Below are 16,918 nucleotides of genomic sequence, written 5' to 3' on the forward strand. Positions count from 1 at the left end.
TCAATTCAAGATTTTTAAAATTAAGATGAGACAGAATTGATATTCTCTAAGAAATCCAACATTACATCTGTAATCTATATCAGATAGCATGGCTAAATATATGCATGAGAAAAGTTTCATGGTATGCTGTTGTACTATATGTACTCTGTATAATCCCACAAGAAATTATTCTAAAACCTAGTAAACTCGCATGAAGAACTTTGCAAATATCTTTAAATCAAGATGCATGAGAGAATGTGTGAGTGTGTGTGTGAGAGAGAGAGTGTGAGGCAGTAAGTGTCCACCAGGTGTCTCAGTATGTTTATATTATAAAATGGTGTCAGTAAAGGGAGTCTTCCTCCACATATCACGACTCATATCCCACCAGGACTCTCTTCATTCCCCCTCTTTTGCTCTGTATTTCTTTTCCTCCTCCCATTCTCCCTTTTCCTTCCATTTTAACAATTTCCCCAATTTTTCCCCCATTTTTTCCTCACCTCTCTTCTCTCTTTTCCATCTCCCCCATGCTCACCCATGACCGATGACTTCTAGTGACACCGTGTCCCCCACCCATGTCTCAGTGAGAAAAGATAGAGAGAAACGTGGAGAAGTAGCAGGTGAGAGATGAGAAGGGTTGAAAGGGAAAAAAGATGGAGAGAAACACATCTAGAAAGAAAGGCAGCACTGGAGGGACAGTAGGTCAAAGAGCGTTAGAGACCAATGAGGGCGAGAGAGAGAGATGATGTGTGTAAGAGAGAGAGTGAAAGGGATGGAGGGAGAAAAGGAGTGAGTGAGGAGGGGTTTAATCCTGCCTGGATTATGGTATAAACTGGTGCCAGAGAGCAGGAAGAGATATGCTGGAGAGAGAGGAAGTCCCACAATCCCTCCATCCATCCATCCATCACTCCATCCATCCGACTCTCCGTCTGGTAAAGTTCTCCTACTGCTGCAGGATTTTTTTTTGGATCCATGAGATGAGGATGTGAGATCAGGAGAACAGGACGACAGAAAAATCTAAACTGCAGCAGGATTTCCTTTGACTGTGTGTGTCTGTCTTGCCTTGGGATTCAAAACAACACTGCCCGACAACATGGACTGAACTCATGTGAAGACACAAGTTTACCGGGACATCTCAAGTCTTCTTGGCTTCCTGTAGATGAGAGAGAGGGAGCGTGGAGGAGCGAGGTGGACGATGGGAGGAGTAGAAATAGGATTAAGAGGCGTAGAGAGGGAGGTGTAGGAATATGGCGAGACTCCGCTGTGACTCCTGGTGCGCAGAGATGACCTTTGACATCGAAGACACACCAGACTCTTCTATCCTGCTCAGCTGACATCCACTCGTCAGTCAGACACTTTTCTTTCATTGTCAGTCATATGTGAGATTTTCTTTCAATGCCTCAAAGGAGCGGTTTTAATGCCACAGTGAGTAATCTTCTGTGCCATTGTGACTGCCGTAATTTGGAGAAGTATTTAATCTTCCTGCAACCCACTTTTTGCTCGATCCTGCGTTTCTGTTAAATTAGCAACCTTTTGTCTCGAGAGTTTAAGACAAGCAGCTCTTAAGTCTCTCCACTTAAGATCTGCAGCTTCTCAGGATCATTTGTTCATTCCTGGAAGTCAAGTTGAGTCCTAAATCTGTAACTGCTTTCAAGATGAAATACTTTATCTGTTGCCGGATGTTGCACATGACCTTTCTGGATCCTCCGCTCTTCCTAAGCAGGGTTTGGACTGTCACAGACACTCTCCATGTTGCTCAGTGACAAACTCAGTCTCCCTTCAAGTCTCTGGACATTTTCTAGATCTGAACTATACATGAATGTCTCGCAGAAAACTGAATTGGACCTTTACTTTTTAACAATTACTTTACAGGCAAGTTCACAAAAAAGTATATATATATATATGTCCTTGTTGCCTTAATGGTTGTGGTCTTGTTTTGGTTTCATTTTGAAATGAGTCATTGTGGTATATGTTTATTGCAGCTACAATCAATCGTGTCTGGGCATTAAAACAATTAGTAGTATTGAAACCAGGGAGAATCATCAACCACGTCTGCAGTTCCCCTCAACTTTATTCAGCTTCACAGCATCTTTTAACTTTCAGCTACTTTACTTTAATCACTAACAGCAACAGCAGGCAGCGATGTCCAAATTAAAATATCTATAAAACTCCACCTTACGTTATAGTTTTTCAAAATCTGAGTCAAACAAACTGAAATACAAACATGAGCTTTTTATTGAAATGTCACAAAAGTGTTAAACTTTGTTGTCAATTCATCCGTATGTCCAGGACATAGACGGGATTGAAATGCTGTTTCTCTCTGATCCCCGGTGTAAAGATATAAGTACACAACATATTAAGTATTCAAAACATAGTACACAGAAGGACATAGTATGCAGTCATACGACACATTGTGAAGAGGATGAGAGTAGTGCAAACTGGAATAGTGCAAAAATGGATTGAGAGTACAAAAATATTTCATGGGAAGTAGTAAATAGCAGTTAAAGGTAGCAGCAGTTGTAGTGTGATAGAAGCACTTACAGTAAAATTACTACAATGTTAATAAATGCATCCGTAAAGCTGTGCATATTCTTCAGGTAGGATGCTGCCACTGTCACTTCTATCCAGAGAAAAAATGTATAGAGAAACTGAGTAAGGTAGAGATGAATTGTTGTTGACATGTTTCCATTGTTGTATCTGAGATATATTCTTCTGAAATATCATTCAAATCAAAGCAGATGTATTTAGAATACAGATCAGGATCAGTTTTTGTTTCAGCCACTTTATTACGCTCAGTATTTGCTGATTGTTGTAGATATTCCCTGATCCTTCACAGACCTTCCCCCCACAAGTCACCATCTAGTTCATTTCACCTTTATGGCTCCCATCGTTCTGCGTTTGCCCTCTGACCTGAGCACTCCAAACCTCACTTTGCATTGTCCTAATTCCACTCCTTTCTCTTTTGGAGCCAGCAAGCAACAATCACTGGACTGATGCAAATCGCAGCAGCTGCAGAGATGAACCGCTGGGGTCCGGGAAGAGCTGGGAATGCCACTAAATCGTACGGAAGTGGGCCACGCGGAGGGAGGTTGATGATGCTGGTGTGGATTATCCTCTTCAGCTCGCTGTGCCTGATGGTCGACGGGCAGATGAAGATCCCACCAGAAACGTGAGTATACCGTGGCATCAGAAAAAAACCCTGACACTGACTTTTAACCCTGCGGGACTGAAACGCTTCAGTCAGCTCGAGGTCGGAGGTCAGTGTGAAGCTACATAGACACAGACAGTACTGAAGAAGCACTGGGTTGTATCCACAGCAAGGAATTGACATCATAAAATTATGCCATAATACTTGATAATTCATGAATTAATTCCAATAGGTGAAATAAATGAGAATATGCAAAACCTCTACCTGCATTAACCTGATATTTACCTGAGTACTATGACTGCATCCTCTCTAACAACTGGACGCAATTTAGCTGTAAACACGAGTCTGATGACCACATACTTCTTTATTAAGATATTACATCAGCTGTTTTACTGGCTAATTTCCGCGTGGACGCCCTGGAAAGCCCACATGCAGCGTTATACCCTCCCAGAAGCCACGTGTCAGATGGATGAGTCAATAGCGCTCCGTCTGTTTTGGCTCCACACAGATATATATGGGCCATATGGGCACCTGCAGGCTCTAGGTAACTGCCAAAGAATCATACAGCTTCTCTACAGCGGCAGCCAAATAAGGTGAAATTGATGTATACATTTGAAAAGTATAATAACAAATCCACCGATTTTTATAAAAAAGTTGTTTTTGATTAATTCGTATTTTGCTATGGAATGGCTGAACACTACGTTTTTATTACCCGTGCATATTTCTAATGATGGTGAAGTTGGTTGGTTGATTGGTCAACTATTTCAGTCCAGACTGAAATATCTTAACAACCACGAGACCGAACACCGTGATATTTACTGATTAAACCATTAGCATTGCAATGTTGCCATGTTAGTTTACCACTAACATCGCTTTAAAGCTGAATTCACATTACATTAGATGATTAGTGTCTACAGAAAGAACTTAGTTGATGGGTTCTTTTTCACACAAAGCATTCTTTTCTTTTTTTGTGAGGTTTTTCTCAGCTGAACATTTCTTTTGGGAACAAAACGCTGTGTTTGTACTCCAGAAACCAGACGAAGCTCTTTTCCCTGAGCAGTTTTCAAACCTCCTGCTGACTAGAAACACCAACAGATCGATGCTGCGCTGTCAGTCCATAATAGCCTATTAACTGTGTGTTAATGTGAAGGGGGGATGCTGAGAGGGTTGGAGAAACACAAAATGTGTGTTTATAGGAGTCGGTCAGTGGTCAGACACTCCGATTAGAGACCAACAGATTTATCAGCCACTCATGCACTATCAGGACAAGTTTTGTTTGCTGTCACTATAGGCTGGAGTGACTGAGGCAGATTAAAGCTCCAGGGACAGCAGGGTTCAAGAGGCCAATACAGGTCACTGAGTCCAAAGTCCTCCGCTCTGCCTGTGGAAGATTTGGCAGCAGGCTCCCTCTGGAAGTTAGCGAGTCTATGACTGGAACATCTTAGGCCAAGAAGGTCAGATCTTAAGTCTCTGAGGCAACATTGCTCTGCTGCCACGAGTCAAACACAGAATTGACATTGAGACATCAAAAGTCCCAGATCACGTTTCCTGCAGGCAAATCCATCAATTTGCTCAGAATGGCCTCCACATGCTGATCATATGTTTCATCTGGACACAAACAATCTACTGTATATATATATATCACAAGATTCACGGGCCCCTCAGTGGTTTACAGGTCTGTTGGTGCAGGAAAAAAAGCCACACCAGAAACAGAGGATCTGTATCTGTAGAATTATGAAAACATATGGTAAAATGATAACTAATGTCTCAAACAACTTTTACTTCTGCACATTTTAAAAACGTCCACATCAACAAGTTAACAAAACCAGCAGCCAGCGTTCAGCACTGACGCCGCCTGGCCACAACCCTGCCTGCTAACTAGCAGCAAGCTGGCTGACTCCCCATTGGTTGAGCCATCTGTCGCATCCTGTCTTCTCTCTGACCTCTATTACCTTATCTTGGCTGCATTCACATGGAGGATTTGTAGAATTACTACATGTTATTGAACACAAAATAACCCTTTGACCTGGCAGCCCGACAGCTTTCACTGTCACCTTCCCGGTAATCTGTTTTAATCTGTTATAGGCGAATGCAGGGTAACCTCTTAACATGATTGGCTGTGCACTTTCATGGTCACCGTCAACACTTTTATTAGCCCTTCTTTCTTTTTCCAAGAAGATTCAGACAGAAGAGGATATCTTTGAGCACTGATCACAACTCAGGTGCTTTATTCTTTTATTGCAATGTAATAATCTACAATATAATTTGCTCCACAGCTGTGATTTTAAATGTAGGCATATTTATCCTGTTTACTGGGATGCATTTTATTAGCTCATATATTATATAGCACAGTAAATTTCTTAATGTGGCAAGGTGACACCGCTTTCCCCCCTGCACATATTTTATGTGCCAAAATGTGATTTAATGGCGCCTCTTTCCAATAAAACAAACATTTATAAAAGGATATGAGTTAAAGCAGCAGAGAATCTGGACAAAAATGTGTTAATTACATGGACTGAACTAATATAGCACTTATAGGACAGACTGGAGAAGACAGGGATTGAACTACCGACTAACCACTGTGAGCAACCCACTCTCCTGAGCCACATTACAATCCCATCTTTACACTCTAACTAAATTATTAAATGTCAGTGGAATAAATGTCGGGTAAAGACTTTTTGTTTCCAAAGAAAAACAAGTGTTAACAGTTTTGTGTACCTGTCCCTGGTTGTGTGTCCAGGGTGCAGCAGTGGGCCGTGTCCTTTGGCAAAGAGATAGCTGCTATGTCCGCCAGGTACTCTGGAGCTAAGCTGCTACAGAAGGTAGGAGTCCACACACACCCGCACTTTAACAAGACACTTTAACAGACACATACTGTACATACATGCTAAAAGCACCTGCATGCAAACAAATAGTTATTTTTTACGTGTTATTCAAATGTTAGGATGCATCATATTGTGTTTCAGCAGTTCTCAGTTTCAGATGAATCGGTGATGTTGAGGAAGAAAAATGATACTTGTGAGTACCGGGGCAGTACCTGAGTATGTACAGAGGTTGTACAACACCTTCCAGTTTTAATATATTACCAACTATATTAAGTTTCAGAGAACAAAATTTGCGTTAGTGTCATTTCCGCAAACACAAATTTGTAGTTACAGTTTTTACAGTTCGTCTCTGAACCACACAGACATGGAGAGAAAACTAGTTAAATGCAGAAAGACAAACGCACTTCAGGTTATAGATCACATGTCCTCATCGCGCCAGACTGAGAAGGGCGGGGTCTGATTCCATCTCTCCTCCTCCTCCCCTCTGCCACATCAGCCAATAAGAGCACAGCTGACTGGCATACATTTGCTGTCCAACATCTGCACATGGCCCAGAGACGACTGTGATGACACACTTAATTCAAATACATTTGACACATATAAACACAAACGCACGCTTATATTTTCTGCTTGATTAATTCTGTGATATATATATATATTTTTTTTTTATCATACACAAACACATACACTGAAATGTCATGCAAACACACTATAGCCCATTGCACTGGTTTGGATTGTGTTAGTTTCTTTTGTGTTTCTTACCAAAGAGGCTCAAGAGGAGGTTTTGTTTGTGTGTGTGTTTGTGTGTGTGTGTGTGTGTGTGTGTGTGTGTGTGTGTGTGTGTGTGTGTGTGTGTATCTTTTAGTAATTAGGATGTGCGGTCTTTCTCTGCATGCCACCCTGTAGAATCCCTAGCAGGCCTGTTCGCCATCTGCCACAAACACACACACACATATACAAACTGTGTTCATAGAGACATGCATCTACTAACTATCTGCATCTACAGCGTATGTGGTCCTTTATTTGTATTTTACCACACAATTTTCTATAGTAGAGTACAAATATCCCCAAAACCAGCTGTACAGACATTAAACCTGCACCAATTCCTTTTAAAACAAAATTGTGTTGTTTTTTGCTTTATTGTTTATACAGTAAGGTTTAACCTTGATGGTAGAAACAAATGGGAAGTAAAAGGAATACAAATACTGGCAGTAATAAGCAATGGTACAGTTTGTTAGGCTACTACATTACAATACATTGTCACAGTAATTGTTGCAGGTACTATAGTGACAGTATCTGATATTATAGTGTTGTTTAGACATATTTCTCCTAGTTCCTAGTTTTATTTCACCAGCAGTTTGTAAAAAGCATAAATACAGTGCTTTGTTTAATCCTGGAAACGAAAAGCCATTAATCACCCAGCTCTGTCTAATCAATGGCTTTCTCATTATTTGTGGAATATTTAGTGACGGTGTCTTTTTGCCTGAGTAAACCAGAGTGGATATTCAAAATGCTGCAGCTTTACTGAGGCTTCAAACAGGATTTTATTTGTATTTGTTGTTGGCTCTTTATCATCCTTTCTCTCTCTTTTTTTTGTTTTTTACATTTCTTTGTCTCTCTAATCTGTTTCATTTACTCTGGCTTGCTTTCTCCTGTAAAGGAAATTAAAAAGCATCATCATTGGAAGTGACAGTAGAAAATATCTTTGTTCACTTTGACAAATAGGACATTTATTTATTTTCCCAAATTTGTTGTGAAAGGGGTTTTCTCTCTTTCTGCTTGGGATTGTGCAGACTGAGGAATCTTCATTTACAAGCTTGTGTCTTTGACATTTGGAAATCACAGTGTTGAGCGTTGAGGATAATAATCTCACTAAAGGTGAAAGAAAATGAGTGCAGCTGGTTTTAATGAATACATTTTCTTAAATCAATGTATAACAGTCTTGAAAGTGTGCAGAGGTGCAGCGTAGAGTAGATGTTTGTGTTGTGGCATCACTCTGTCATAATTCAGATTAGAGGGGGGTTGTGGAGTCAGGGCTTGACCCACATCTGTTCTACAATCTTTGTGTTTGTGTGTGCCTCTGCGTTTGTTATTCTCCATTCTGTATTAAGCCAAATATTGTCCACAACCTTTAAATCTTTAAAGAAAAGAAGGTTTGCTCCTTTATAGAATATGATCTAAGTATATACAGAATGTAATACATAAAATCTGTGTCTGTTTTGAAGAAATTCAAGGACATCGAGGGCATGGTGAAGATTGAGGAGGTGGACGGAGAGGAGCTGGTTAAAAAGTTTGCAGAGGAGATGGAGGAGATGCTTGGGAGGAAGATGAAGTCAGTGAAGGTAAAAACAGCAAATCATTACAGAGGGAATCACAGCAGCAGGTTAAGTCTGTGTAAAGATGTTTTAATTGCTTCCTACATGGCCCGAATGCTTCCCTAACCACTTGTATTTCATCACAGAGGTTAGCAGAAGCAGCAGAGGATGCAGATTTATACCACGAGTACAATGAAACACTGGAGGTATGTGACAGTGTGTATGAAATCCATCTCTGTGCACAGATTTTGACTTTAAGGCTGATGTGAAATATACATTTACTTTAATAATAAGAGGTATTCCAGGTATTCTTCTATTATTCCAGGTTTTCTATTTTGATAATATATATCTGTAATAATGAGTAATAATGAGAAAAGCTGTAATTTATATATATTTGAGTGTCTCAATTGAATATACATGACTTATATTCTTTCTCAAAGCAAATACGCAAAGTAAAAGTACCCATTTTAAAGACGTCTTCGATATTTCATCATATAATTAATATAAAGCCTCATCTGTTTTTGTGTTTGTAGTTTGATTATTATAACTCCATGATGATCAACACATACGATGAGGAGGGGAACTCAGTGCCACTGGGAGGAGAATTCCCTCTGGAGGAAAATGAACACTTCAATAAACTGCCAGTCAACACACAACTGAGCAACATACAAGTCCCCACCAACGTCTACAACCGAGGTAACTTCTTCACCTCCCTGTACACACCGTGTGCTGCATCCTATTGCCATCAGAATATCTATCTTATTCTTTCTGTCACTGTTTATAGATCCAGACATTCTCAATGGAGCCTACATGTCCGAGGCTCTGAATGACGTGTTCATCGATAACTTCCAGAAGGATCCGACTCTCACGTGGCAGTACTTTGGCAGCTCTACAGGCTTCTTCAGGCTGTACCCAGGTACAGATACGTTTTGGACCTCATGCACGCGTCCCCAAAATAAATGTCAGCGTCTTTGCACCTCTTCAAGTGACGTGGATGAGCTGCACAAGCCAAACAGAATACTTACACAGCAACTGACAATGCAGCAGACTGTTGCTCAAATGTGATGACTCAGTGTCAGCTACAGTAGGGCTGCTGATGAGCTCTCTTCTGTGTGTGTGAGTGAGAGGAGTAATTAGCGGAGGATTTGTGACACAGCCTCTTTTACTCATTTGCAACGTCATTCATCACATTCTTGTTTGACAGTCTGTCACCATTCGTCCTTGTTTCTCTAGTCATCCATCAAACCAGTTACCCATGCAGCAGTTTGCCGTCTAACCACCAGCTTCTGATCTCTCTCTCTCCCTCTCTGTCTCTCTCCAGGGATCAAGTGGACTCCAGATGAAAATGGTGTGGTCACGTTTGATAGCAGAAACAGAAATTGGTAAAACCAGATTGAAGCCTGCCTCAGGTCTACATCCTGATCCACAAACTAAACTAAAAAGCCACAATACTTGCACCCTGACACCAAACCAGCTAAATGAAATGTACTCTATATTAATTTCCTACAGTGTGGCATCACAAAATGTCTTCCGTGTTAAAAGTCTACCAAGTAAAATACAAGCTAGATTACCAAGCAGTCAACCTTGGTGAAAGCCCGTCTGGTTCTCAGACAGAACGTGCTGTACAAGACAGTGTAGAGCTGGAAAATCGCCAGTCACAGCTGCGGTAGGGGAAATCTTATTGATGTTAATGAGCTTGGAAAATCAGGGGATGGCAGTAAAGAGATGAAGGGAACAGTGGATGGAGAGAGAGAGGAATGGCGGAACAAATAAAAGGATCAGGCTTGAACTCTGTCTGCTCTCTCTGTCTCCTAGACTACTGGTAAATACCATGCAGACCTATTAATGACACAGTGTTGTTTGAGTTACGTTATGTTAACAATGATCTGTACTGCTGACAACTCTATATCTATCTATCTATCCATCTATCTGTTTATCTATCTATCAATCAATCTATCTATCTATATATCTATTTATTTATCTATCTATCTGTCTATCTATCTATCTATCTATCTATCTATCTATCTAGACTGTCTGTCTCTCTTTATCTATCTATCATATATTTCTCTATATATTTCTATCTATGTTTCATTCTCATAAATTTCTCTCAACTGCTGTCTCTGTATTTCTCTCCATGTATTTCTTTATATTTCTATATCTATCTCCAGGTATATCCAAGCAGCCACGTCTCCTAAAGATGTGGTGATCGTGGTGGATGTCAGTGGCAGCATGAAGGGACTCAGACTGACCATCGCCAAACACACCATCAATACAATCCTGGACACACTGGGAGAAAATGACTTTGTTAACATCATTGCTGTAAGTACACACTCACCTTAACAGACACACACACTAAGACTCACTAGAGTCCTGGTGAGTGTGACACAGAGATTAACACCCCCCATGTACAGTCATGCAAACAAGCAGGTACAGTAAAGTCTTTCAGGTAGACACGTGAAAAAAGATCACACATGCAAATCAGCCCAGATACACACGTTGAATAATCTATTCATAAGTATTAATGTTTTGGGAGTAAGATCAAAGTTTCCGAATTTGTCTTGTCTTTTCGTTTTTTCAGGATTTGTACCACTACAACTACAAAGTGGTGTAATAAGCATGGTTAATCCCAGTATTACTGACTGTGTAATCATACGCCTGTGGCAAATCCGCTGCCCTTAAGCTGTTTCAACACAGAATTTAAAGCTACACTCGTCACAATTGAGTGACCCTGCAACAAAATGAAAATCAGTGTTTTACAATGAGATTTCCTCAGTGATCCCACTTTTTTATTGTTTCGAATAACAGCTAGTAATTTGAATTGACTTGACCTGACCTTTGAATTAGTAACATGGAAAAGTTAATAAGATATAAAATCAATATAACAATTCCAAATAATGTAGCTACCACATTCAAAGAGGCAAATTTAACAACAGAAAACAGATTAGTTAATAATAAGATAATAAGATAAAGTAAATAACACCACTACAGCACACTTTATAAATAAAGTATTATTAGTATAGTATATTCTTATATTTAGCTTTTCTGTATTCACTTTCCATAGAAACAGATATTGGCGAGACTAAATAAGTGTAAAATAGTTATATTGTGATATTGAGGGCGATTGCTATGAAGTTGATGAAACTGAAAGTTGATTATGCTGATAACTGATTTTATAATTGATCATGCTGATTATTGACTGAATTGATGTATACAGTATATTTGGTTTCTCTCTCCAGTACAGTGATTATGTTCGCTACGTGGAGCCATGTTTCAAGGGCACACTGGTACAAGCTGATCTGGATAACCGGGAGGTAATACAGTCACGCACACACTCACATTCACCCAAACATGCACATACACAAACACACATACAGACACACACATGTACACAGCTAATTAAATCGCTTAACCTCTGCTAACCTATTAATCATGAGCTTTTATCTCGCTAATACTCTAAAGTCATCAGCTGTCATCAGATTACAGTTTAAACATTACAGTAAATGTATGTTTTCACAGTTAAAACTATTGATTCAAGGATTAAACCACTTTTTTCCCGATTCTTTCCTCTTTTGTCTTGACCTTCCATTTCTCATCTCTTTTTCCCATCGTCATCTTCTTTCTTCTCTTCCTTTGCATCTTTTTGAATTTCCATGTACAACTCCAATAAAATCTCATTGTTTCATTGTTTGGCTGTTTTAATTTCTTTTATCCTCCTCATCTGTTGTTTTTCTATTTTGTTTTTCCGAGAACCCGCTCTGTTTGCTCGGCCCTCTCCTCTGTGTGAGTGTGTGTGTGTGAATTATGTGTTGGATGTATGCCCTACTTTCACTCCCCCCCCTCACATGATGGCAGATCAGGTAAGGTTGCGGGCTGCTGACAATTTTAAGTAGGACACATGACCTGTCAGCAAGGGATTTGATTGGCTGAAGGCCTTGAGAGGCCGGCTGTAACAGAATGGGCTTACAGATGTTGGCTGACATACTTATGCATAAACTCATGTAGTGAACACATGAAGACACTAACAGAAAGATTAGTTTAATTTGTTTTCCCTATAACAAATAAATGTAACTTATTTACTCCCACTGTAGGTAAGAGTAATATAGCTTAATAATCTAAAACTAAAAGAGATTGATGCCTATTTTAGCATATTGACTTATGTTTTTGTCATTTAAATGTCAATATATTCAGTGTAAAACTAGAAAATTGGAGAATTTTTAGTTTTTGTTAATTATTTGTTAAAGTGATTGCTGGATTTTTCATATTACACAGTTTATAAGTAGTTTCATATTTACAGTATCTTTAGAACTGTCATATGTTCTAAAATTTATAAGGGGATATCAAATTCTGTGAAGAGCCATGTCGGTCTGTGGTTTACACAGTGATGGATCCTGCAACAATGCAGCCATTTCTCACAGTGTGTGTCTGTGTGTCAGTATATGCTCACGTTGATCACATCCTGGTGAACATAGTGACTTTGCTGTAATTTGTCGGTGTTCCAGGGAGAGGGAGATAATCCTTCCTTTACTCTCTTCCCCTCACTTCCTCATGATTTCTCTCTCTCTCTCTCTCTCTCTCTCTCTCTCTCTCTCTCTGACCAATTCACCTGCATGTACTAAAAAGGTTTAGGCCAGGATTTATTGATGTCAGTTTTCTTGTTTGTCTCTCTCCAGCATTTCAAGCTTTTGGTTGAAGAGCTTCATGTGAAAGGAGAGGGCAAAGTGAAATATGCAATGAAGGAATCTTTTAAGATTCTCAATGAGGTACAGTATGTCCCCACTTTGCAACAACCATAGTGACTGTTACAAACAATATGCTAAATCACAGGCGAGGAGGAAAGTGAGAACGACACAATCCATAGGTCTGTAAGTGCCTTAAGTACAACGTCTCAGGATTGAATACCTTGTGTATGTCCTTGTGTCTTAAGGCTGCTGCACTGGGCCAAGGCAGCCTGTGTAACCAGGCCATCATGCTGATTACAGATGGAGCCATGGAGGACTTCCAGGATGTCTTTAAAGAGTTCAACTGGCCAGAACGGAGGGTATGGCATGCACTCTCACACGCAAGCATGAATAAAAGAAGGCACCAGTGAGATGTACTGTGAATGCACTAAAACACCATGCTAGGTGGTTATTTGGTGATCAATTTGATGGGATTTATTACATCATACTATATAATCTATTTGATTTTCTCTCCAGGTTCGAGTGTTCACCTATTTAATTGGACGCGAGATGACATTTGCTGAAAATGTCAAATGGATCGCCTGCAACAACAAGGGTACAAACAGAGTGCTTTTATCCTTTTTGTTTTTCTTCTACAGATGAAACCTTCACAATCCACATAGAGAAGCTAAGTCTTATCAGCAAGAAGAGAAATACACGTGAAAGCTTCTGCAAAAATCAGTTGTGTGCCTAATTCTGAAATTAAACTGTGTTCCTGTCTAATTCTTAGCTCAGATAAAAGGTCTCTTTGCTCCTGCAGCTGATGTAAGTAGGTATCAGGTGCTGCCCTCTTGTGAATTACATGGGGTCATGCAGCAGCTCAGGCCTGAATATAATCACTTTATCCTGCTCTGAGCACATCAAAAGCCCCGACTAAATACCTGATTATCAGCACAGATACACTGTAAACACATTCCTGGCCAAATAATATCATATCTGTGTGTGTGTAATGGGTAACAGGTGCACTCCCTTCTGTTGTGCACACTGGCAGTCACCTCTGCCAACAACAAAATGTCATAAACAGACAAACATGCTTAATGTTGCACTCATCCAAAACCTCTCTATATGCAGTTTTGGTTATATAAGTAAGTCTTTATAATAATAATGATAACAGTAATAATAATAACAGCTCTACTTTCTCTTGAGGTGTTTTTACAAAGGGGGAACGGGTGTTGAATATTCTTGAATTCAATATCTGGCAGTGCTTCAGTCGCCTGTTGTCACTGAGCAGCTTCACTGCAGGTATCCCATTGACGTCACTGTCTTCCACTTGTAGAAATGCCATGAATCTAAGACTAAACCAGGCTTTAAAGAACATCAAAAGCACAGTCGCATTAACGGGACATTAAAGCTGTGTATTTTATTTTGTTTTTTTCATTTCAAAAACAGCTTAGTGTCTTTTGGGACCACAATATTTTCTGATGCCTGATAAATAAACATTTTGCTCTTGAAATAATCCTGGAGGCAGAAAGATTAATAATAATGTGGTGAATACTCTGTTTGCTGAGTCCTGGGTTTTTCCATCAGTGTGGTGTGTGTGTGTTTCCTGCAGGTTACTACACACACGTCTCCACACTGGCTGACGTGCAGGAAAACGTTATGGAGTACCTCCATGTTCTCAGTCGGCCTATGGTCATCAACCATGATCATGACATCATATGGACCGAGGCCTACATGGACAGTGTGGTGAGTCTATTGTGTTCTACTATCAAGTACTTAGCAGGTGACCGAGCAACCACCTAGTACTGACACATTAACAGCAGAGAACAGTCAGTTTATCTAATCTACCTGGAAACATCATGCTACACACCAGTGCTGGATGAAGTACTCAAACATTTTACTAAAGCAAAAGTACAAATAAATAGACAAGTAAGAATTAAAGTACCACATTAACTTTTCTACTTAGTAAAAGTACTTAATGTACTTCACCGGTGTTTGAACATATAACACAATGCAGCGTAGAAATGAAGTGGCGTACAAAGTAGAGATACTTTCTGATATATGAACAAATTACAAATAAATCGACTTGCACACAACAAAGTGTGTTGAGTCCCACTGCTACACATGCATAAAGGTAAACCAGAACATAGGAAGTATTTAGCAGCCAGTGAAATGACTTGGAGAAAGTAATCAATTACTAGTAACTAATGACTTAATTCTCTAGCTCTTCATCTTCATCTTCACCGTGTGTGTTGTATCTTTTCACCATCATCTCATTCCTCTTGTTGTCTTTCCTCCATCTCCAGTTCCCAACCACAGAAAAGGTAATGGCACCCAGGGCTTCATAACTAGACATGTTTTTCTAATGTGAGCCATATAATACAGTTTGTTGTACATGTAATGTCTTCCTTAGCCTCATGTTTACTATCAACTACAAACAGTTCGGGGTGTTTTTTATTAGTTTCTATCTTTTCACCATTAGCTTCAAATGCTAAAGTTAGCCTAGCTGATCCTCTAGTAAGCCTAATTTACCCTTCCTTCGTTTTCAACCTAACACTGCTAATGTGCTGTTTTGTCATTAGCGCCTATCTTTTAATTTGATTTCAGAGTTTAGAACATTGTCTTTGCTACTTTACCTTTTATTTAACTCATTTTACTGGAGTATATTTTTATCTTTTAGCTAACGATGCTTAGCCTCACTTTTCGTTCCTTTTGAAATGTTAGCTTGAAATTAGACCTTTTTAAAATGTTAGCTTGATGTACCTTTTTCATTGTTTATCAAGCTTGAGTTTATATGTAGCCAACCAAATGAAATTTCTTGATTAGTATTTTTGCTAACAGCTAACAGTTTCTAGTGGTTCAAGTTGATTATGGTTAATCTTGCTTCAACCATTAGCTTCGATTGCTAAAGTTAGCTTAGCTCATCCTCTAGTAACCCAGACTAGTTTTTCAGTCAACCCCTGAAGGGTAACATGTTGCTTCCTAGCTTTCAATTTCATTTCATAGTTTTAAAAGTTGTCTTCATCTTATTTAGCTAATTTAGCACAGTTTTCAATTTATTAGCAAACATTTTCCACCATTTGTAAAATGTTAGCTTGATGCAATGTGTACGTTGTCGGCTGCTCTCAAGTGGAACATCCTTGCAATCCACATGTCTTCATTTCCCCTTCATTTTTACTTTGACGCATCATATTTCATCTGCAGGCTGAATTTAGACCTGTGTGTTTTTGTGTGTCCCAGCTGTTCAATACTCAGGCCCAAAGCCTGCTGCTGATGACCTCAGTGGCCATGCCTGTGTTCAGCAAGAAGAAAGAGACTGTAAGTTATCATCATTAACACTCAACAAACTTCACTTCACATCACTGTGTCAATATGTGTAAGAGAGAGCTCATCTTCACAAGACAATCAGAATATGAACCTGCTGTATGTGTCCTGTAGTTGTCTCACGGGATTCTGCTGGGAGTGGTGGGAACTGACGTGGCCCTAAGAGAACTGATGAGATTAGCTCCTAGATACAAGGTAAACCATCTGCAGAGTACAGACCACCGTGTCATAGCACAAACAAAGCTGGAACACACACTGTGCTGATTCTATAGTGTATGCAATTTATTTTTTATCTTTCAGTTGGGTGTCCATGGTTACGCCTACCTCATCACTAACAATGGCTACATCCTGTCTCACCCTGACCTACGGCCTTTGGTACAGACAAATATTGTGTTATACAATGAATTATTGCGGCTGACAAACTGTTGTGTCTCTGCTCTATTGATATGATTCACCATGCGTGTTAAAATACACATATTTACAAAATATTTATTAAGCTGATTGTGCATCTGCATATGTGTGTGACAGTATAAGGAGGGTAAGAAGTTAAAGCCAAAACCCAACTACAACAGTGTTGATCTGTCAGAGGTGGAGTGGGAAGACACTGAGGAGAAAGTGAGAAACACACACGTTTATATACATTTTCAAATGTCTTCTTTTTACTGTATTTAC

General features: G+C 39.6%; 1 protein-coding gene across 1 annotated transcript in view; it reads left to right on the plus strand.

The window, feature by feature from the left end:
* cacna2d4a (calcium channel, voltage-dependent, alpha 2/delta subunit 4a) overlaps positions 1–16,918 on the plus strand; it is a 76,200-nt gene that overhangs the window by 1,410 nt on the left and 57,872 nt on the right. The window contains exons 3-20 of the mRNA XM_069520351.1: positions 2,949–3,145; positions 5,865–5,946; positions 8,175–8,291; positions 8,411–8,470; positions 8,798–8,960; positions 9,049–9,180; positions 9,586–9,646; positions 10,433–10,583; positions 11,501–11,575; positions 12,935–13,024; positions 13,189–13,302; positions 13,460–13,538; positions 14,535–14,668; positions 15,229–15,246; positions 16,163–16,240; positions 16,361–16,441; positions 16,547–16,621; positions 16,775–16,861. Coding sequence (XP_069376452.1) covers positions 2,949–3,145; positions 5,865–5,946; positions 8,175–8,291; positions 8,411–8,470; positions 8,798–8,960; positions 9,049–9,180; positions 9,586–9,646; positions 10,433–10,583; positions 11,501–11,575; positions 12,935–13,024; positions 13,189–13,302; positions 13,460–13,538; positions 14,535–14,668; positions 15,229–15,246; positions 16,163–16,240; positions 16,361–16,441; positions 16,547–16,621; positions 16,775–16,861 — 1,794 coding nt within the window. The remainder of the gene's footprint in view (positions 1–2,948; positions 3,146–5,864; positions 5,947–8,174; positions 8,292–8,410; positions 8,471–8,797; positions 8,961–9,048; positions 9,181–9,585; positions 9,647–10,432; positions 10,584–11,500; positions 11,576–12,934; positions 13,025–13,188; positions 13,303–13,459; positions 13,539–14,534; positions 14,669–15,228; positions 15,247–16,162; positions 16,241–16,360; positions 16,442–16,546; positions 16,622–16,774; positions 16,862–16,918) is intronic.

This window comes from Paralichthys olivaceus, chromosome 23 (genome assembly GCF_024713975.1).
Source record: "Paralichthys olivaceus isolate ysfri-2021 chromosome 23, ASM2471397v2, whole genome shotgun sequence".
NCBI classification, from domain to species: Eukaryota; Metazoa; Chordata; class Actinopteri; order Pleuronectiformes; family Paralichthyidae; genus Paralichthys; species Paralichthys olivaceus.